Source organism: Antrostomus carolinensis, unplaced genomic scaffold (assembly GCF_000700745.2).
Source record: "Antrostomus carolinensis isolate BGI_N321 unplaced genomic scaffold, ASM70074v2 scaffold10189, whole genome shotgun sequence".
NCBI lineage: Eukaryota > Metazoa > Chordata > Aves > Caprimulgiformes > Caprimulgidae > Antrostomus > Antrostomus carolinensis.
This window is the reverse complement of record NW_010337864.1, coordinates 44,362-66,921: the sequence shown is the minus strand read 5'-3', so window position 1 is coordinate 66,921 and position 22,560 is coordinate 44,362. Positions and strand designations below refer to the sequence as shown.

The window sequence follows — 22,560 nt, the reverse complement described above, 5'->3', positions numbered from 1 at the left end:
CTGTGGAGTTAAGCCAGTTTTGAATGTGCTTGCTATAGAAGTGAGAACCTTTTGTAGAGCAGGAGCAGTGGACCTGATGGTGTAGAGCTGACATGGTTTGCTGCTTAGGGATGGGAGAAATGGGCTGCAACCAGGTGCAGGAGAGAAGTAGAATTCAGTGGATTCATCTTTTATCAACCAGCATCACTATTCAAGGATATGAGTCGCTGCAGTTTCTGATCAGCAGATGGTACAAAGGGGTGATTCTGCTGCTGCAGATTCTGTGAGGGGATGAGAGAAGTAATTTAGATGTTGAAGAAATTATGTTGTGTCAGCCACTGCAGTGAAGGTGGGGAGCTGATCTACTGATGTTGGAATAGAGGTTTGTTTTTGTTTTTGTTGGGTTGTTTTTTGAGGGTGGTGTGACAATACTGGTTTGCAAAACATTTTTAAATACAAACCTCCTGCTTTAGCTAGTTTCTGGGCTAAAACGTCCTTCAACATAGGACGTGTTACATCTGGAAATGAAACATTTTGTGCTTTGTACTGTGTCACTCAAAGTTAAGAACATGAAGGAGGGTTCACCTGTTGCTATGAGGGTGCCCAGTTGGTCAGGTCAGTGACCTGCTTCTTGAGTGGATCCCAGGTTGCCCGAACAGACAAAATTTTGCACTCACAAGTGACTAGAAATAGTGTTGTTCTGTAACATGCTTGTATGTTTGTATGCTTGGGCCAAACTGTAATGATAAAGTTAGATGCAAGAGAACTAATTTGGCTTAATTTGGAGCAGGGAAGAAATTAGAAATTTTGCTGTAGAAATAATATAGCTCCTTTTAGACAGGATGTGGTTTATGAAGATCAAGCCCTAAGCAGTTAGAAATGCTAAATAAAAAGCCTCTAATAAAATAACAAATTGTAGCCAGACACTGGATTTGTTTTCATTTCTTGTAGCATTATGTTTCCAAAAGTGGTTAGATCATAATCTGTGAGGTTACTGAACTGAAAATGCAAATTTACATGCATACAAGTGATACATTTTGACATATAGGTTAACAAGAGAATGGCGCAAATTTCACACAGCACTGGTTTGCTAATTACGTTTGTTTATTTTCAGAAGCAACTTCATTTTCATTAAGAAATTGCAGATTCTGCAATAGTAATCTTTGATGGTAGTTCAATAGCTCACAGTCTGAACGTGTGTTCTGCTACAACAGTAATGAAAACGAGCCTCAAAAAAGGAGCTCAGGAAGAATTTGTGGAATTTAGGAGTGCACTCAAGTGGCAAGCATCTGCCATTTTGTTGTTGGATCAGTTGAGATAGGATGAGGAATAGATGGAAGGAGTCTGTGACTTTTGATAGATTTTTTGCATATTTATTTTCTCTTTTGACCTAGAGTAGGAAATGTCTTAGCAAAAAGGCATAAAGTGTCTTTTATAGAACATGTGTAACTGAGACAAAAGAAAGGACCCAGCATAAGCTTTCAGTGAGCAACAATTGCACAAGTGTTTTGCATAGTAACTACAAACAAAGGACATAAGTTACAGGAATAAAGGTTTAAATAAAGAAAATGAGAAAAAAAAAAAGCAGTAGAAGAAAGGTTCAGAATATGTTGCTACTGCTCTTCCTGATTGCCCCTGTGCCTTCACCAGTATGTTGAAGGAAAGAGATAATCCTAGGCTCTGCATAGATACCATTCATATGGACATTGCTACACTTGTTTTTCTTTGGTCGTAGTGCACCCATGTGAAACTCACTTGTAAAATGAATTCATGTACAGTCCAGAACTGCAATATTCCTAAAGCTTTATTTGTGTACCGTCGTACGTTCCATACTACATTAAGAAGAATTCTTAGAGGAATATATAGGTGTCAAAACAAACTAACAAAGTAAATTTTATAATACTTCCTGCTTTTTCTATTGCATTTGTTTATTTTTGCTTAAATCTGTAAAATTCTGTAACATAGAGTGGTACTTGAGTCATTTGTACAAGATGTGGAGATCCTCTGGCAGCAGCACATAGGTATATGGAGAAGTGAAGGAGTTCAGCATGTGGCAACTCATTTCAACTGTGTCAAGGTCTCACTTAGGACCAAGGGAATGTCTGTGCTGTGGCTGCAGAAGTCAGGGAATTGGCTTTATCCATGCTTTCCATGGAGCCAGAACAGCTGAGTAGTGCTAAGCAAAAAGCGGTTTTGGTGACTGCAGGTGGAGTTCTCTTGGGAGAAGCCCCCTGAATGCAGCTGCCCAGTTATCTGGCTGGGACCTGCAGTGCTGTTGTTGGGGAGCGCCAGCTCCAGGTTCCCCTTGCTTAGGAAACCGTGCACCCAGCTGCACTGCGCAGTGCGACCATGGCTGTGGCCCTGCACACCCAGCCCTCCTTTCCGGAGTCAGTGGGCCCAGCTGAAGAAGAAAGCCAGGAGATTCTGCTTTCAGGCAGAAACCAAACCGATTATGCGTAATGAAGAGAGTCCTCAAACCATGCACTTACCTTTTTGTTGTCTGGAATATTTCAGTAAATAATTTTGCCTCCAGAAGGGACATTCATATGTGTAACTACTATGCATAACCCAAATACCATCTTCTCATGGAAGGAGTCTTAAAATTAATGTCTATAAAGAGCTGGAGAGATTCTAAGTTAATATTCACAACTGTGCATAATCTGAATCGTTTTAAATACTGACTCAAGGACTGAGCATATCACATGTGTTCAGTCTAATTCCCTCACCCAGCATGTTCCTGGGTATTTTCTTTGTATGCACAGATAAAAGTATGGAAGAAGACAAAATATGGCTGGTATCCATAAAGAGCTAACTATGCCTAGGGCTTAATTACTTGATGCTGCAGCTTTGTAAGTGGTTCTTATGCCTGTTGTCGTATTTCTATCAAATGGCATCAAAGTGCTGGATGGAATATGGTCCCATAAATTTTTAATTGAGATATTTTTGGATGATCTACCGTAATGATTTTGTAAGTACAGCTTAATTATATATTTATAGGTCCAACTCTGACACCACAGAAGGCCAAGGGGAGGTTTTCAGTTGCTTTCAATGAGTTTAGGTCTGTGGGCTAAATACTGCCTTCATTTCCATGCATACAGTCTCCAAAAAATCAGTATGGTTGTACATATGCAGATGAAGGTAGGATTTCTTGCTATAAAATTAATGTTAAATCTTTATTTGCCAAAACCTGTTATTTAGGAATATGAGTTTCTGCAGGGAAGGAATTGACTCTGGAGGACACGTGATTTTGCAGTTGTGTCTCTTTCTCTGTCCAAACCATGCTCACGTGGTACAGCATGCAACACTCTCTGTGAGTTATGTAGCAGAGGAAGGCCCTCTGATGTTTTTGTATAAAGGGTTTTTTTATTTGTTGACGATTTTGGAAAGTTAAAGCAAATACTCTAAACCTGAGAGCATTGTTGAAGCCAAAGAAAAGTTTACAGAGAAGGGCCTTGTCTCTGTTAATTTTGGTTGTTTTGGTTTGATTCCAGCTGTGGCTGAAGTTGTCTCAGTGGAAGGTCAACAGAACATCAATGTGATGGCGCCATTTCACGCACAGTTTGGACACCCCTCATCATCAATCTACTTGTTAGGTTCAAGCTCGGTTTGAGATTTTTGCATCAGACAAAGCATTGGTTTTGATAAGTTAACCTTGTTTCAGTTAGCATCTGTAAGCGTTATATTTTCTATACATTATAGAGAACTTTCTATAGATCATTATTGTGACATTGATAATGGTCGTGTCTACTAATAATGCTAGATAAAACAGTTTGAACTCAGAGCTTTATCAAGACATGAGAGTGGGTACTCCCAGATTATCCTTTTTTCCCCAGAAAACATATTACTCTTTTCCTGAAGTTTTTGTTCCCCCTCCCTTGAGTCAGTAGGCTGTAATTGTTACAATTTTATAGTTTAATTATATGAAAGTGGCTAAAATTACAGTTTAACAAGATATTTTACATTTCTAGAATGTAAATGCCTTTATAGGATTAATTTTTCAACTTTGAATAAACACATTAGCTTTTGAACAGATCCATATTGTACATCTGCAAGGACTTTAGGACTTATATGAGCACAGAAATCTTGCGTATCAGTGGGAGCCTCATCGCTAGTGACCATTTCAGTGATCTTCATGTTTGGTAAATCACGCCTAGACCATAGCCACTCTAAATTCCTTGGACTTCAGTACAGTGAAGAGCTGTGATCTCTCTGCTCACAGGTGCTTGCTCAGTATAATTTTTTTCCACCTTGCTGAATGTTCATGTGGTTTGCTTTGTGTTTACAGACTTCTGGCAGGTAACTCAGTGGTGACTCAGTTGACTACACTGTGGTTATAATATATTCATTTTACGTGCCCTCACTGCTGAAAATCAGGGAGCTACAAGGAGATGCTCAGTTATACTTGAAAAAGATTTTGTTTGGGGCTGTGAAAAACATCATTTTGGATATATTTTTAGTAGCAAAATTAATAGATATTTAAAATTCCCTGAGCTACTTTTCTTCTTTGATCTGTCTGTCAGCTCGACATGAATAGAACTTACACTTTTGTGCTCATGCCTACTATCTTTTTTGGGGTTTTTTTGCAAGGCAGGTTAAGCAAATGCATTAAGAGCCACAAAAGCTTTTGGGAGTCCCTTGGCATTTATGTGATTAAAAGAACATTGAGTTTAAATGTAGTGTTGCCGTTGGAAACTGTGATGTTTGAAAACAAGTCTTAGCTATTAAATCAGTTTTCAGTAAATAGATGCAAGAAGTTAATTTTATTTTTTAAATGTTTAGAAAATTAGTGCGCATGCTGTCATTTTTGGAATGAAGTCCTACCTTTTTTTGCTCCTCAAAAATGATTTTGAAGTGAATATGAATGTGAAGAAATAGTGCATTTTTTCCTTGAAATAAGGATTTTAAAACTTTGCTGGCCAGTTGTCCCTGGCTCTTCAATGTGTATCTGCTCCCACAATATCACAGCTTGCAAAAGTTCTCAGGTCTTTCCAGCCTCAGAGGGCTTCCCTTTATGAAGATATGCTTTCCCCTCATTAGCAGATACATTAGGACTTTTGCTGCTGAACATGTACACAGAACCTCATACCCCTCTTCAGCTAAAATGTCTTGGGAGGCTCAGTGACTCTTCTGCATCACTCCCTGCGGTGCAATTGCCATACACAGTAATTGGCCTGGCAATTAGGTGGGACACAGCCTGCTCCAGGGGATGGCATCATAAGAAACACCACATGTGCCTGGTACACTCCCCAGGGGAATGCCTGTCAGGGAGGATGATGGGGGTCTGTCTCTGGTCTGGCCAAGGATAGTTTTTAAGAGGTCTTGCAGCCCACAGTAATTAATTCTGACAGTGGACTGGTACAAGGTGGTGATTCAGTAAACTCTCTGCTTATAAAATGAGGATTGCCTGTAATGTGATTTGTTGCTGTGCCTTTGCTTCTTGTTAATCTGTGGATTTGCCTTACCAGTCTATCAAAGGCTTCTCCTGGATAAGTGGAAGAGGCTCCGGCGCCAATTTTCCCCATATGCGGTTTCCTTAGAGCATTGCAGCATGTTAAAAAGGACAGACTCTGCCTCCCCAGCCTGAAAAGGTTTTCTTGGTATTTCAGGGAATGTTGCAACTTTATGCCTTCTCTTCTGAGTCTCCCTCTTAATGTGTTTGCTGGGGAGTAGAAGGAGAAACTGTGCTGGACCAGTGCTGAGGTCTGCAGGTAATTGTGGGAAACAGGCCCTCAGCGACCTGGGCGAGGCTTTTGTAGAAACACTGGCTCTGGATACAGGAGGAAAAGTGTCTGAGGTTGTTCTTGTCTGTTCTCTGGGTATTCTTCTAAGCAGTGCAGTTCACAACTGGGGCAACAGTCCTAGGGTCCATGACTCTCCATGAAATGGGAATGCTGTTAGGTGAAGCACAGCTAAATTATCTTTTGCACATGTTATTTGTTGCAAATTCTGCTCTTGCTTGGGTCATGCCAACCTGTCAGTGTTCAACTCCCTGTCCCTTTGCTAGAGGAGTCGTACTCTTTGAGCTGTAGCATAAGCCACAGTGCTGAGGGAGCACTTCTGGTGTGCCAGCCCTTGCCCATGTAGCGTATAAAATCAGGAATGTTCTTGCTTTGGTAGGTTTTGTTAATGCAAAGTCCTTATTTGAAAGAGGGCAGGACAAAGATCTGGAAAACAGGAATGGCAGAGCCCTTGCTCTGGCAGAGCCAGTCTCTGGTTGCAGCCTGTGAACTGTGAAGGATCTGGTGGATCAAGTGTGTCACATGAGGCAGCACAAACTGAAGAGTATGGTTGAACAGCAGTGACATATGTTTACTCAGCTTTTTAAATTTTCTTTTTAGCTTGACTTTCAGAGGACCCCATCTCTTGGAGTCCTAACTAACATGTCTAAAGACCTGACTGTGACTCTTATGTTAACTGTGTGAAATTTCTAGATGGCTGAAATTTGAAGCAACAGCTTGCAAGGGAAACGAGCAAATATTCACTTCAGCTACCATAGGGAGCGCTGAACATGATTTCACATTGCATGTTGTAAAATAAAGTGGAAAGGGAATGGCTCATTATTGCACATCATTTGTTCTTAATAACTCCATATGAAATTAATAAACCTTAAAACCCCAGGTTTTAGAAGTTGTTCAATGATAGGGAAGGGGAAATAGGAAGGGTAAAGCATTAGGACTTCAGTGCCTTATGTTTAACAAGTGATCTAAGCAGCAGCTCATAGTTTCAATGGTCTCATCTCCTTAGCTGCATATTAAGCTTCAGCAGTATATTAGTTAATTATGTTGAAAAAAAATAGGAGTTATTTTCAGTGTTGAGCAAGTTGAGGCAAGTGTGCTTTTGTGGGATTGATTTTTTGTATCATCTCTGTGACCACTAGCTTTGGTGGAAGGGAATTGCTGCCTTGCCAGTAAACACCAGCCTTTTACACAGAAATACTTTCAGCTTAAGTGTTGAGGTTCCTGATGTTACAACTCCAAGGGTCTCCAAGGTTTTCAGCTGAGGTAAAATGAGAGAGGTGGACAGACATCATCTTTGTGCAAAGCAAGCCTAAATTCAGATTATTTATGAGTAATTAAAACATGGGAGTGGGATATCCAGTGGCTCCAGCTCTGTGGGAAGTAACTTCTTCTGGAGCGGCAGCAGCAGAAAGATCCCAGAAATGCTCTGTCCGCCATTCTCTCTGCCTGCTCTTTAGAGTAGCAGAAGGGCCTCCTTCATGTGAGAATGGACAGCAGAAGGACACATTCTCTCAAGAGACACAAAGGTGTTAGGAATGTCCTCCAGATCTTATTCCAGAAAGTGGATTGCATCTGCAAGGTAGGCAACTGCTACGTACGTTGTCTTGTCTTGGGTGGGATCTGCAGTGTTGGAAGTAGAGAGTTACCTCCTTACTGGTGCCACTGCAGCATTGTGTTGCTTGAGCTACATTTTCTGCTTCCTTACAAACTCAGGTTGATAATTTTATTTGGGTTACCATTATGAGTGTTTCTCCAGAAACTCCTCAAAAAAGAAACCTATAATTTCAAAGCATTCACAAGGGGTTAAGCCCCACTGTGCTCACTATAGTGCGTGCTTTCTCTGAGCATACCAAGCCTCTGCATTAGAGGAATTTGCATGCAGTGATACTGTGTGCTGTGGCTGTCAGCAGAAATGCAAAAGCTGGTGTGTGTCTGTCCCTGAGTGCCCTAGTGAACGACACCATATCTACTCAAACTTCTGTTTATAAAGAGATTGTTCCAAGCATTCAGCCTTAGTGAAAAGTCTGAATGCAGAGCGGTCAGATGAGGGAAAAAGAGAATATTGCTAAATATATACACTTTGAAATCCCCAAAGGAAACCTCATTTCAGTGAGCCTAAATGCATTTCAAAGTGGCAGACTAAACAAGAAGGTAACTCTGAAAAATTAAACTTTGTTTTCTTATTTAGAAATGCTGTTGGCTGTGAATAGGGTCACTGCCTTTGTTGGAGGTAGACGAATCTATGATGAAAGACTTAGCCATTGAATTTTACTTCTTTTCTGCTTTTGATCTGTTCACATCATGAGATTTATTTGTTGTTCAAAAATCTCCCTACATTTCTACTCAATAATGTTCCTGCATGAATAGCTGTCAAATAGCCAGTATTGCTTGATGTTTGGACTCCAACATTGGGCTGTACTGGCTAGTTGCCTGGGTTACCTGTGTTATATCTATCTGTTTCTTGTAGTGGAGCATTCTTGATACTACTCAACAGACTGTGAATTTTGAATAATTCAGTCAAATGTGAAATGCCAGCTGTTTTTTTGGTGACTATTGATAACTCTGGGACTGAAAAATAAGCAACTATTCACAAATTTATTTGCGCTAGCTCTGAATGAAGAAAGCAAGCATGAACAGTCACACCGGTATCTCTGAATCAACATTTGCTTGCAATTTGAGCAACTTTTACAGGGGGGAAAGAAAACACCTTTACTTCATTAATTCTTACAAGTAATTTCTAACAATGGGATTTTTGAAAGTCTTTCAGTTGTATATAAGTATCTTCTTCCAAGATAATTACAACTATATGAGAGATTCAATATCTAGGTGAATAATTTTACAGCTAAAATATCAAAGGTTTCCTTCTCTTCTAAAGAAAAAGGAATTAATCTTTGCATACTGCGAACATATCACACACATCTGAATTAAAAGTGATCCATTCAAATATCCTTTGAAATAGTAAATCCAGCAGAAAGAATGTAAAGATGTTTTCTTAAGGTTATATATTTTATGGAATCATAGAATCACCTGGCCTTGAACTCTTCCAGGGAGGGGGCATCCACACCTTCTCTGGGCAACCTGTTCCAGTGTCTCACCACCCTCACAGTGAAGAATTTATTCCTAATATCTAATCTAAACCTCCCCTCCTTCAGCTTAAAGCCATTTCCTCTCATTCTATCACTACCTGTCTTTGTAAAAAGTCCCTCCCCAGCTTTCTTGTAGCCCCTTCGGGTACTGGAAGGCCGCTATAAGGTCCCCCCAAAGCCTTCTTTTCTCCAGGCTGAACAGCCCCAACTCTCTCAGCCTGTCCTCATAGGAGAGGTGCTCCAGCCCTCGGATCATCCTCGTGGCCTCCTCTGGACTTGTTCTAACAGGTCCATGTCTCTCTTGTGTTGGGGTCTCCAGAACTGGACACAGCACTCCAGGTGGGGCCTTACAAGAGCGGAGTAGAGGGGGAGAATCACCTCCCTCGACCTGCTGGACACGCTGCTCTTGATGCAGCCCAGGATACGGTTATTGGCCTTCTGGGCTGCACGTGCACATTGCCGGCTCATGTTCAGCTTCTCATGTACCACCACTCCCAAGTCCTTCTGTTCAGAGCTGGTCTCAATCCACTCATTGCCCAGACAGTATTTATATTTGGCACTGGTCTTGCAAGTATTTACACACATTAGTAGTTGTATTGTCTACATTGCAACAAATTTTTTTTATATATAAAAAGTGCTTGTTTGTCCTACTACCTGTCAGCTTAGGGCTGTAGCCCTATCCCATTAACAGTTCCTGTAGTGGTGAATATTCCTGTCCATGTGCTATGGATGCAGTCATGCAGTTACTCAATCCTTCCTTCTTCCCCCTTGCGAAAGGGAGTCCAAGTGAATCAGCTCTTGACATGGTTGGTGTTCTCAGGACTCATCCTGACAGCATCTTTACAAGGTACTTTTAGAGAACAGATAAAATCTCATGTTATACATCATACTGAAAATTGCCAAGTGAACACGAATATTGGTCTCTAAGCTATACCATAAGAAAACTGAGCGAAGTGGAATTGTTTGAAAGGCCTTTTTATGGACAAGGCAGATTTTGAAGTACTGACTCTGTGACATTAGCACCCAACACCCTGCATAAGCTCTTTGCACAGGTCCCAGGAGGGAGATTCCCAAATGCAAAATGATGTAGTATGAGGAGTGATTTTTCAAAGTCTTAGAAACCAGCCAGTTGAAGAGACCTGAGCTTATCAGACCTTTTTCCTGCCTTTGAAAATTTCAGAACACACTTGAATAATGATTTTCTTTTTTTTTTTTTAGCTGTCATAGCTGTCACTGATTTTTTTTCTTTTTCTTTTTGGTAGTCCAGTTTATAATGCAGGACAGTGCCTAAACATGAAGAACAGACATTGTGTTTACCCTGGAGAACAGGCTTCAGGTTTGTCAGGGCTTGATCTGTTCTGTATCTTTCCTGTCAATAGTAGGACAACTGATCTGGCTCTTACAATTGCACATGTGCTGGGCCAAACCAGCTACCCCAGTGTCTTGTCTCTGACACTGACAAATTGCAGACATCTGGAGGACAATGTAGGTCTAAAGCCATACGTTGGTGATATTTGCCTGGTATACTGCTTTAGTTGCCAATGACTTTTGATTCAGGGACTCCGAAGGAAAAGATCTGCTATATTAGTGTTTAATAGCCCTTAATAGGGTTTTCTTCCATGGATCTATTTAATAATTTTTGAACCCATGTAGACAGTGTTTCCTGAGTATGTCTGTAAATTATCTTTCATATACTTTAGTTAAATAAGAGAAATAAATTAAAATTATATCCTACACTGTCTCATGCTCCAGGCAGTCTTGATTATTACATTGATATCTCTTGGCTTAAAAATTATTTTTAATCCTTCATTTGGCCCTTTGATTCTTCATCCTAATTTGCTGATTTAGCTAACAGAGCAGCATCTTAGTGGAAGGCTTTTCAAGAAATACAGAATTTACACGACATGGAAAGGCACCTTTCCTACTTCGAGAGCCTACCTGTAGGTTGTAGCAAAGCCAAGTGACAGGACACTGCTGTAGCTCGTGGAGGAGCCATGTATTTGGGGTTGTGGGCTGGGGACAATGCTGGAAACAGGTCCAAGATTTGAAATCAGAACGTGAGAACCTGCATGCCTCCATTTGTTCTTACATTCACCAGCCTACACTTAAAAACAATGTAATAACCAGCTGTGTACCTTCAGGGAAAGCTTTTTAAAAAATAGTCATCTCAACAGCTATTTCTTCATTCAGTCATTCCCACTCCAGTGCAGTTATTGTGTGTATAATATAGAGTACCACAGTCATTGTAGTTTACTGTACAAAGAGAGGCATATAGCAGGTACTTATGCATCTGGTCTATAAAAAGTGTCTCTATATAGTTAACATTTAACCTCCTTATCAGTATGCTTTGGTGTTTGTAGACTTGAGAGTGCAGCTTGCCAAAGCCTGCTGAGTCTCATAATGCCCCCAGCAGCCTCTGCGTGTCTGTGTGTGGGAGGGTGGGGGAAATCATGTATTGCTGACTAATGATCTGAAGATGGCAGCATTGGGTGAGGGATCTCATTTTCTTAGCTAAGCAGAGCTCTATTAAATACAGAAATTGTAGTTGTTGCATATGGCAAATTTATCAAAAAAAAATCAACTTTTCATTTGCAGGGCTTTTCTTAATGCTATAGCTTAATACCACAAGTTAGTAGTAGGCAGATGTATTTTATCATTGAGTTATTTTATATGCATTTTATTTGAGTTAGTTATACTAGGAGCACAAGTCTTATCAATACTGAAAATGATAGGCTCTCATCAGCAAGTGTTGGTTCATAAATATGACTCCCTTTTATAATAATAATCATAATAATAATTTTTCAGCTTAAGTAGAAGCAGCTCCCTCTCTGTGTGCTGTCTGTCCATCAAGGAGGAAGTGAAACTGAGGTCTCCCTCTGTCTTGTGAACACCCCGCCCCGGGGCAGCAGGGATTGCGCTTTCCTGTGCTAGTGTTTGCTCTCTGCCTTCTGCCCATTCCTTCCCCGTGAGTGCATGTCCTCAGGGGAGTGGAGAGTGTTTCTCTTCCCTCCTTCCACTGGCATTACAGATTGCAGAGCGGGCATTCTCCTGGCAGCAACATGACATCGGTTTGATCCTCTTCAACATGGGGAAGGTCTACAGTAAAGGTGGCCCACATATAGCTGTTCTTACAGACAAGCACCAGATCCCCTCCCCCTCCTCCTTTTTAGCTGTGGTTGGTTTTAAGAATGAAAATGATGGGGGTCACTCTTTTTTTGAGGAGCCCAGTCCTGGTGTATATCTGTTGGGATGTTCGTGTTCATCTTTTAAGAGAATTGAGGGGGAAGGGGCAAATTCAAAGATGTTAGTGGGATTTAAGTGTGAAGCTCAGTGGTTCATTGCTGTTGGTGGCAGCAGGGACAGAACCAGGACTGTAGCCCCCTGAAGATTTTTCTGACGAAATACTTAGGCAGTGCAGGTGAGTTTGTATTCTTCTTGATGGTAGATCTCTCAGCTTCACTCAACTCCTGCAGTGTTGCCTTTGTCATTTTGTGTATCTGACTGTTTGTTCCTGAAACGGTCTTTTTCTGAAACCAGTTGTCTTGACCTTCCTCTAAGGGGTAACATCACCTTATTGCATCTAAGGGAAAAATTTATGCCAGTTTGGCTTGTTCAAGTCAATAGCAAAGACAGATGAGGAACTTAGATGTTCTGTTGACAATGTTTTGCTTTCACCTCCTCTGTGGATGTCTGTGCCTTTGACTGCTCTGATGGAATCTGACTCAAGACATTTGAAGTCACTACAACCTTTCCTTCTTCCCAGCTGACTTAGCAGGTTTGGATCAAATGCAGGGCTCATGTTTTTATTCTTTTTTATTACACCCTTGCCATGCTGCATGAATCACTAGCTCTACAGGAACTTTTATGAGAGGCAAAAAAATGAATCATTCCTCAACTTCTAAACATTTGTTGAACTTAAAAGAACTGTTAATTTCTGCTCTTTTGCATGTAGTATGATACTTGTCCTGAAAGAGTGGGGGTTTAAGGAGGAAATGGACAAAAAAAAAAATCATTGTGTTAGGATCCATTCCCAAGTTACAGTACTGTTATGCTGATTTAGCACATCTCTTTCACAGCTTCTCATCAGTTTTACAGCTCAGATATGTTACCTGATTGAATGTAGACCTAAAGCACAATTGTAATGGATTGGTCAAGTGAACACATTTCACTGACTGTAATTCTCTTTCTGTGATTTAAGAAGCCAAGTGGCATATTAGTTCTTCATTTATGACAGAGTAAAATCTAGTGAAGACTAAGGCCTCGGCTCAAGAAGGCTCTTAAGCACATACATGTAACTAAGTTCATTCTAACTCAAGAGAGTGCTTAAATATGTGCCGGAGTTTAAAGTGACATCAGCTTGAGCTTATAGCTGAGTGCTCTGAACTAGGTCTCAGGGGTTCCTAGACAGGCAAACCAACTACTTTGCAGGATTTTATTTTAAAGCACCTCATTTATTTCAGAAGGTTTCAAAAATCTCTGCAAAGTACCATCAGTGCCTTTGATACCTAAATGATCTTGGTTGTCTGTTCCTAACTGACCATTCCCGTGAAGTGCTTGGGTACCCAGGAAGAATCAGAATCTCACATTTTTGTGTGAAGTTCCCTTACTGCAGAATGTGACATTTAAAGTACTTAGCAGTAATAACATTTTAAAATCTAAATTTATATTAAAGACATGAAATTCTGAAGAAGTGAGACAATCAAGCAAATACGATACTGTCATTGCTGAAATGCCTGTTTGCAACCACACTATATGTATCTGTATATCTGTATATTTTACAGTGCTATTTTTTTACGATTGAATTTGGCCTTTGCAAGCAAGAAGGACAGCTACGTGCTTATGGGGCAGGACTGCTGTCTTCTATTGGCGAATTAAAGGTATGTGCCCTTAAAGCAAAATCAACTTCCTTTTAACCTTAACAAAATAATAGTTGGATGTAAATATTTTGACTTTTGAATAGCAGTTAAAAGTTCTCAAGATAAAAAGCTTACTTTTAAAATCTGATATTGACCTAAAAGCTTTGTTTGAAATATCAGCTGGCACTTGAAGCGTGAAATGGATTTGTAAGACCTGAAGTACCAAAGCAACTATGAACTACAAAACTTATTTCTGTTTGAATCTGAATTTCTTGTAAAAGGAGCCTTGTAGGTTCTAACAGGTAAGGGTGTCTTGGGCTCTTTGTTTAGAAGAGAAGCATGTATTTTTAATACACAGAAAAAATATTTTTAAGTCAGACACAATTCTGTTGTAAGTAATCCAATGTATTTCAGTGGCTTTGTTATTGATATTATAAAAAACAACGTTTATTAAGGTCCTGATTCAGTAGATTAATCATATTTAAAGTTAAGGAATGTATATAAACTCACGCTAGACTTGAAGTACATGCATGTGTGACAATACACAGAGCCCTGTTCTTATAAAGGTGAAAGTGTTTAGCCTTGCACAGTGTGAGTAGTTGTAGTGGATTGTTTATTGCCTCTCTTTATACCTAGAAAACCTAGGGAACAAGCAAAACATATTTTTGTCGGAAGTGATAGTATTTTGGACTTAATACATGTCTCTGTTGGCAAGATGGGAGGGAAGGGGGAAGGAGAGAGAGGAGTACTATCTTCTGGGACCCAAATGAACTCTTGGTGTCTTGTCAGGTGAACATTTGGTTTTAGAAAGCATATACAGAATAGTATTTACAAACTGTTTTGCAATATATCTACTGCTTATTTGTGTTTAAACATCTTCCCACCCTCCTGGGCTGGCTTTCAGTGAACTACCTGACAGTTTAATAGAAGTATCTCGGTCTCTTTTTGCTGTTTGTTTCACCTGTAACTGAGAATATTCACAGTGAAGCTCAGTAGTCATACTGCTATTCTTTCATTAGTAGAAAAAAGGTTGAAGAAAATTACCTTCTCCAATATTTTTTCTTTGATTGCATTACAGTTGCTCTAAGTTCAGTGCATACTTCAGCCACAAAAGCATTCTGTATCAATCTGGCAATATTTTATACACAAAGGGCAAAGATAGTTAAAAGCAAAGAGACGAACATGTTGACTTGTTTTCCTCTGGCCCAACAACGTTCAGTGCTGAGCCCCAAATTCTGTTCAGGGTTCTGCAGAGAATCAGGCTTTTTATTTAGAGTAACAGTTGTGGTCATTAGGTGATGACCCTGAAAATACCTATCACATAATTTACAAAATCTAAGGGCATAAAAGCAAGGAAATGAATAGTCAAGAACATAATAAATCTTCTGCCATCAATGTCATAAACAAACACATTATTCTTGTCAAGTGTGCATGTTGTGTTACCACACGTCTTTGAGCCCAAATCTGTTCTTCACTCAGCAATAATCTCAGAGTATAAATGCAAAGAATAATTATTTTGAAAAGCAATAGTAAAAATTAAATAAGGTGCACATTTATAGACTATATTGATCTGCTTCAAAAGTATGACCATATATCATAATAATTTTGCCATAAATCAATAATCTTCTATACTTTTCTGTTACACTACATATATATTTCATAGATGTGAAGCTAGAAGGGGCTATTAGATGATCTGGTTTGACTTCTTGTGTTTCATAAGCTATTGGGTTTCACCAGATCTTGCGTATACTGAGCATAGGGACTTTATCTTAAGATAGACATTTCAGTTATTGAGAGACTAAGCATTTGTGTGCTGCAGGCACAGAACAGCACTGTACCACAGGTAGCCATAATGTCCATGAACGAACTGATAAAGTGAAAAATGTCTGGAAAGTCTTTGTGGGATTGTGCTCTGGGGTAGAAAAGAAGGTAAAAGGTAAGGAAAAAAAATGCAAGACACTACTAAGTTTTCTGGTAATCTGACCACAGGAGAAGCTCTTTCTAGGCCAGACACCTGTCAGTGAGTGGGTTTCTTGTCAACAAGATACATCAGACAAGTGCAGGCTGGGAACCCCATGACATTGGTGCACAGCCTTGCGTCAAGCCATGGCCAGTCTCTGATATTTCCTGAGGAAGCAACCTTCCTTACCTCTGCCCTTATCTTCTAGCACCCATTGGGAGGGAAATCTCTTCCTTGACCTGAAGGCGTCTGAAAGATACTGCTAATATAATAGGCTGTAGTTGAGATCTTTATATCGGTATCCTCATTGTAACTGAAATGCTAATGGATGGCAGCAAATGCTCTGAGAATGATTACAGCAATACTGGCTATCTCTGTGGTGAGTGGGGATAATAGGATATTCAGACTGTCATGTGTGCAACACCCATACTTCTCATAGGAGTCATAGGAACTCCTTTCAGAAATAGCTACTGCCATTCTTAAGACAACAGTGATTGTGGGCCCATAGTCCCTTCCATGAAGAAGTTCAAACACTTATTTAGTCTTGTCACTGGGAAGGTCTTATTTCATTGTTGAATTTTGCTACCTTGACTTTACAGGCATTTGATGTTAGTATGCTTTTGTCAGCAAGAAGAAAAGCCTTTCTCCAGCTCCCCTCCTTATCAGCTCTCTTTTCAATGCAACAGTATTCACAGGAAACAAAATGGTGTCCAATTTTATGTATAATTTCTAGAAACTTCTAGAAATAAATGAGTTGCACTATTTGCAGGGTGGAAGTGGCCAGCAGTATTTGGGCCTTTCAGATGAGTGAATGGCTTGTTCAGTCTTCCCTATTTCTATATTACACTGCTCCACTCTGCAAATCTGGTTAACAGCTTTAGCAACAAAGAACTATAAAAGCTAGAGGAATGTGGGCACCAGCCTATCAATATAGGATTCCCTTCAAGTTTTTTTTCTGCCACTCAGTATTTAGACTTTGAATTTTGGATGCTGAAAAATGCTACTCCTGATATGTGTGCTGTGGAAGCATCAAGAAAAAAAATTTAAAACCACAACAAAATAAGGAGAAAGAGAAGATGAAAAAGGAAGCCTGGGGGTAAACGAATAATACAGTAAGTAGTTATAAAATGTTCTGCCTAATATAGTCAGGTTAACTCTGGCTAACACTATTACACAGTATATATTTGGGACTTAGAGATAAGGCAGAAATAATGTACATTTCAATTATTAAAACTATTTCTAAAAGGCAGTCCAAATGTCTTCGGAACTTTAATCCATTTACTTTGTATGACGCTCTCTTGAACTCTTTCATTAAAGGAGTCTCATATCAACTTCAGTTGGCTGTAGATCAAGTCTTACTTCCTTGTTATATGCTTCTGTATTTAACAGAGGTAGACTTCAAATCTTTCTGTATAGATTTTTTTTAAGTCAAGTACAATATCCAGTCATGTTTTGTTTTAATGATAGTTTATGTTAAGAAGAGGCAACATTAGCCTTTATAACCAAAAAGATTAAAATACAAATTTTGATTCTGTTTTTTGAAGAGGATGAAGATGATGAAAAAAACCTCCTGGATCCCAGATGCTGATTTTAGTGCTTTTTTAAAATAGAGTCTCTTCCAATATGGAAAATAATACTAATAACATAAAAAAGTTCTGGTAAAATCAAGTCACAAATCTGTAAGTGTCCTATGTTTTAGATAAGCAGAAAAACATTTAAGAGCAGGTTTACCAAGACTCTGTGTTCTCCCATAGAATAACAAGGCTATAAAATAAGTACTGACACATGTGCCACTTCTCACCTGTGTTCTTCTTCTGCCTTCCCATACTCCTCAGACAGTGCAGTATTTATAACTCATCTCAAGTTTTCCCCTTGCTAGCTGAAGATTTCGCTTTTCTTTTTTCTTTTTTTTTTTTTTTTTTGGTGAAACTGAGAAGCTCTGAGCTGTATTATTACACTCCAATTTTTATACTCAAAGGAGAAATTACAAGACCAAACTCTTTTTTCATGTGTCAATGATAGTGGACACTTAGGAAAAGATTCATGGTTGCTCAGTGTAAATTCCTGGTGCCATCTGAGATGCCGGAATATATCTGACTGTATATATAACTCTCCAGCTGCCACTCCAGAAACATCTAAGTCTTCTTTAGGTTCCGTGCTGTATCTTCTATCCCTGTATAGATGCATCAGATATCCTAGGCCCTAGAGACCTGTGTTTAGGTAGCTCAATCATTCTCTTAACCTTTGATTTATCAGGGAGTGGAGGCATTTCTTTAGTGTTATGCTTATTAGTTATCAAACCCTAACCATTCTATGATTTCCAATATAGTAGCTGTCTAATTCTTAAGCTGTCCGGTTATCTGATGCTGCTGCTTTTCCTGGGATTCAGCGATAATTCATTTGGAAGTTTCACTCCAAACTCCTGTTGCTTGAACTGAAGAATTACCTGTAACTGTATTAGTGTAAGCAGTACAATGCGTATCAATGGGCCATTAGAGACAGTTATCACAAATCCACAAGGTGCTAAGATGCTCTATTTGACCAAAAGCTATTTTCTATATGATTGTTAACCTTGACATCTCCTTGGAAGTGGATAACTGAAGAGGTTTCTGATTGAGAAATCCATATTGGATACTTACTCATTTTAGTTCACTGAAGTACTGAATATCCAACCAAAACATAGATGAATAGCATTCATTAAGAAAATACAGGCCTGAGCTTGAAAGCTTTTTGACTCACCAAAGTTTCTTATTGAGATTCTGTACTTCATAATGTTGAGACTGCCAAAGGTCAACATCTTAGAGCACTGTAATGTTTCTGAAAAAAACTCTATCTTGGCTTTGAGTCAGTGTTCTGACCATCCTAGTTCACACTAGATAGTTTATGGTCTGTCTGAAGGTTTGTCAGTTTGCTCAATTCAGTTGCTGAACTCTGGCACTGCTGGTGTCAGCATAACAACTCGACAATAGACAGTATAGATGCCAGGCTGCAGAATTTGGAAACACCATCCAGATTTGCAAAGATGTTTCCCAGTGCTTTGGTAGCCATGACAATGCCTACTGGATCCAAGAGCCAACAGACCATATCCTAGAAGGGAGATTGGTGTCTCGGGTGGCAATTTATCAGAATCTAGGCACTTCATTCCCAAAGTGCAATCCTAAGAAAAACTGATCAGTTGCCACCTAACTTTGAAGGCATGTCTGAATTCTTTACCGTCTGTTTCCAGGTGGTGTGTTTCCTGGTGTCTGTACATCCCAGTCTCTGCAGAGTTGCTTTGTGAAGCAGCAGCTCTGCTCATGCGTAAACTAAACTGAGATTCATAAAGTAGGAGTCATTTCATATAGGTAATCTGAGGAGAATAATCAGAAAGGCTTTCTCAAAGGGCATCCACTGTGATAAAGAATTAGCTTTTGCTTCTCTTTAAACTCTCTTTTTATACAATTGGAGCCCAGTGATTAGAGCAGTTGTTCATGATGTATGAGCCACAGGCTGAATCCCTTCTCACTTTTGATGGGTTCAATTCCAAGGAGCAGGCCTGGCCCAGCAGAGGCTATTCCTGAGTGGAGGAGAAGAGGATGACACTGTCACTCTTTCTGTTGAAACTGTCACAGTACAGGAAAGAATCCATGAGACAGAAGTGGTCACCTACTGATTCAGACGTGGCCAGTATCACTCTCTTGATTCCCTGCACAGGGCTTCACTCAGTCCACTCCGAGGTTTAAAATGTTGTGCTTTAGACAGTTGAGGCATCGAGTCTCACCTGGAAGTACAGAGGCTCCTTAAGAATAGATGTTTTTATCGATAGTTAACCTCCCAGGGAGCCTATTATTATTCCCAGTCAAGAAAAACAAATTCATTTTGATAGAAGGAGGTAAATACCTAAATTTACAGGCACTCAACTACATCATGGATCTGTGAGGAGAAAGTGACAATAGGGATACAGACAGGGGCCAAATAAGGGGTGCCTGTTCCTGTAATCCATTTAGAAGAGGATGCTGGTTAAGACAGACCATTTTCTATGTTTGTTTTCAAAGCTGTTTAACTGATGACTGGCTAAAAACAGCAAACCTTGTGAGAAGGAAAAGATACATGTACTAAAGAAAGTTAATTCCCTGACATTTTAAGATTCCATGCATTAATTTTTCATGTATTTATTTTTGGAGAGAGAGAAGGTGGGAGGAAGAGGTTCTTGTTCCAGTTTTATGTCCTGTTATTTGGAGACTGCACATTGAGAGTTAGTGTGATATTTTCAGAGCCTTTCACAGGGATTTAGGAATGAGCATAAGCAAGAGTTCGGATAAAAGGTGTGGTGAATACCTTAAGGTTAATACCTTACCCTACTGTAAAGAATGTCCATGCAGAAAGAAAGCTTAAGAGACACCTTTGGACCTCAGGGATCTGCTCCCTCCCTGTCATTTCTCTATGCTTTTCATGCACATCTTCACTATGGATAGATATTAGGGGACTAAAGAAGATTAAAAGTTCACCTAAATATGCTCTCCTTCTTTACCCTGTACTTCTGTACAGAACATTGAGAATGAAAATACCTGTGCTTTAAAAGTTAACGTAGATCCAAAAGCTAACACAAGTATTCAAGTGGAAAACGGAGCTAGAAGGAGATGGTGTTGGAAAATGTCTCAGTACCTGATTTTCAGTTTTGAAAGCTCTGTATCCTTTCTAGTGACTTGTGCCAGTCACGTAAAGAGAAAAGCTAATTGGAAATCTCTTCTCTGGGTAGTAGCATTTGATGCTTCATCTGCCCATTGTCTGCTCTGTACTTATATATGCCTTTTTATTTAGTGTTTTTTTTCCTTACAATACTATGTGGGGCATTATTGCTCAGGTGTACGTGACAGAAGGGTAATGCATTTCATCAGTACACAATAAATAGGCATTATTTAATAGGTTTTCAGATACATAGTTTCGCTCACAAACTCACTGTCAGGAAAACAGTATATGATTTTGTCCTGAAAATATAAAGTAGAGATTATATGAATGATTTGGTCAGACTCAATTCTCCCACCAAGACAACAATCAGTTCTGCCAGTTAGGTGACATTTTGGGGACATACATATTTGTAGTTGTACAGATAACTTTTCAGGATGGGTTATTTGATGACTTTCCCATTTCCAGCTGAAGATTTAGGTCTGTATGCCTACATGGCAGGTGGATTTCTAACCTCCTGTTTATTATTTTAATAATTATTTTTGGGGAAAAAGTTATTCTAATAAGAAGAGCTTTTTTAAGTAACGAATTATTTATTCTGCTCAAACTGAAAAAACACTGTATGGAAAACAAAGGAGGCTACCAACTAATGGGAAACATGCAGCACAGTGATATAAAAGCGGTATACATTAAGAGTTGTATATATACACAGTAGTATCAAAATACAGTTTAACAGATCCTGTGGTGTATTTTGCAGCATGCTCTCTCTGACAAGGCCAATGTGAAAACATTCGATCCAAAGACAACCTGTTTGCAAGAATGCCTTATCACTACTTTCCAGGAAGCTTACTTTGTTTCAGAAAGTTTTGAAGAAGCCAAAGAAAAGATGAGGTAAATTATTTCCCTTGACTAAAAAAATCTAATTTTCTCTTCTTTAGCAGTTGAAAAAAAATAGGTGTTCATTTTCTTGTTTCTTTCAGGGACTTCGCCAAATCAATCAATCGTCCCTTCTCTGTGTATTTTAATCCATATACACAAAGCATTGAGATTCTGAAGGATACCAGGAGTATAGAAAATGTCGTCCAGGACCTCCGTAGTGATCTAAACACTGTATGTGATGCTTTAAGCAAAATGAACAGATATTTAGGGATTTGATATGTGTGGCACTGTAATTTGCTGTGAGCTGCTTTTTCTTTAGCCAGTCTAGGAACATCACATGATATGGCTAACTTCTCAAACCCATCAATTTTCCCTTTACAGCTTAGCCTGTGGCTTGCATCATTGTATAGTTCTAATTGTAATGTGCAGACAAATCAAGGCAATGCTAATTTGTAAACGCAACATGGAATGTGGCAGAATATAATCATCAATTCCACAACACAATGTCATGTACGAGTACACCATTAGAAACTTGCCTGGCAATGGTTTGGTTTACGGAAGATGATTCACTTCAGTGTATGAGAAATGATGTTGCTGATTTCATTAAGTCTGAGTTTATTTCTTCATAATCTGTTTCCTCCCATAAGAATCCAGAAAAAATGATTTACAACATTTTCATTTTCTTTGTAAGTGAATCTGTATTTCTTTCTGTAGCGATAGAAGGACAATGTTTTGCCCATATATATGTAACAGAACTGAGTGTCTCGTGTGACTGAACAATACAGTCTATATACCAATGCTGAGATCAGGAAGGCTATGTATCAGTACTAAAAGGTCTGTGGAGATTACAGATCATGAGAACTCACAACTGATGAATGTTCAACGTGGCTGAGTAATTGCAACACAATAAAAAAAACAACCAAACAAACAAAACTTTGACAATTCATGTAGAAAGGTAGTTCTAGTTCATGCATGCGTTACCTGTGGCAGTCCTGAGCATGTTTCCTCTGCGAGGGCTACGGGGGAATAAGGGAGGAAGTGCTTGTGTTGATTCCAGGTTGTTAGATGTGACTATAAAGCCCTTCTACATCGTTGTGTGCTTTCCGCATTCCCTTTTCTTTTGAATGTGCTCCTCTTGTATTTGATGCATAATCTGCCTATCCTCCTTATGCCTCATTCAACCTTGACATGACCACGCATGACTGGGTCTACACTGTATCAGTATCAGCATGTATAAAAGGGTGAATATGGAAGTTGTTATTTAATTATAGCCAAGACAATTATCAGTTAGTAGATTACTCGGGGGGAGGGGGAGGAGGCGTGATTAAATCATAGAGACACCCAAGCTGCCTGCCTTGTACCAAATGGATGCAGGTAGTGTCTGAGTTAATAAATTC

At 39.4% G+C, this 22,560-nt stretch overlaps 1 protein-coding gene across 1 annotated transcript in view; it reads left to right on the top strand.

Annotated features, from left to right (window-relative positions):
- TPH2 (tryptophan hydroxylase 2) overlaps nucleotides 1-22,105 on the top strand; it is a gene marked incomplete at its 5' end in the record, with an annotated part of 47,921 nt that extends 25,816 nt beyond the window's left edge. The window contains 3 exons of the mRNA XM_010175318.1: nucleotides 13,585-13,680; nucleotides 21,042-21,175; nucleotides 21,265-22,105. Coding sequence (XP_010173620.1) covers nucleotides 13,585-13,680; nucleotides 21,042-21,175; nucleotides 21,265-21,439 — 405 coding nt within the window. The remainder of the gene's footprint in view (nucleotides 1-13,584; nucleotides 13,681-21,041; nucleotides 21,176-21,264) is intronic.
- Nucleotides 22,106-22,560: the final 455 nt, after the last annotated feature.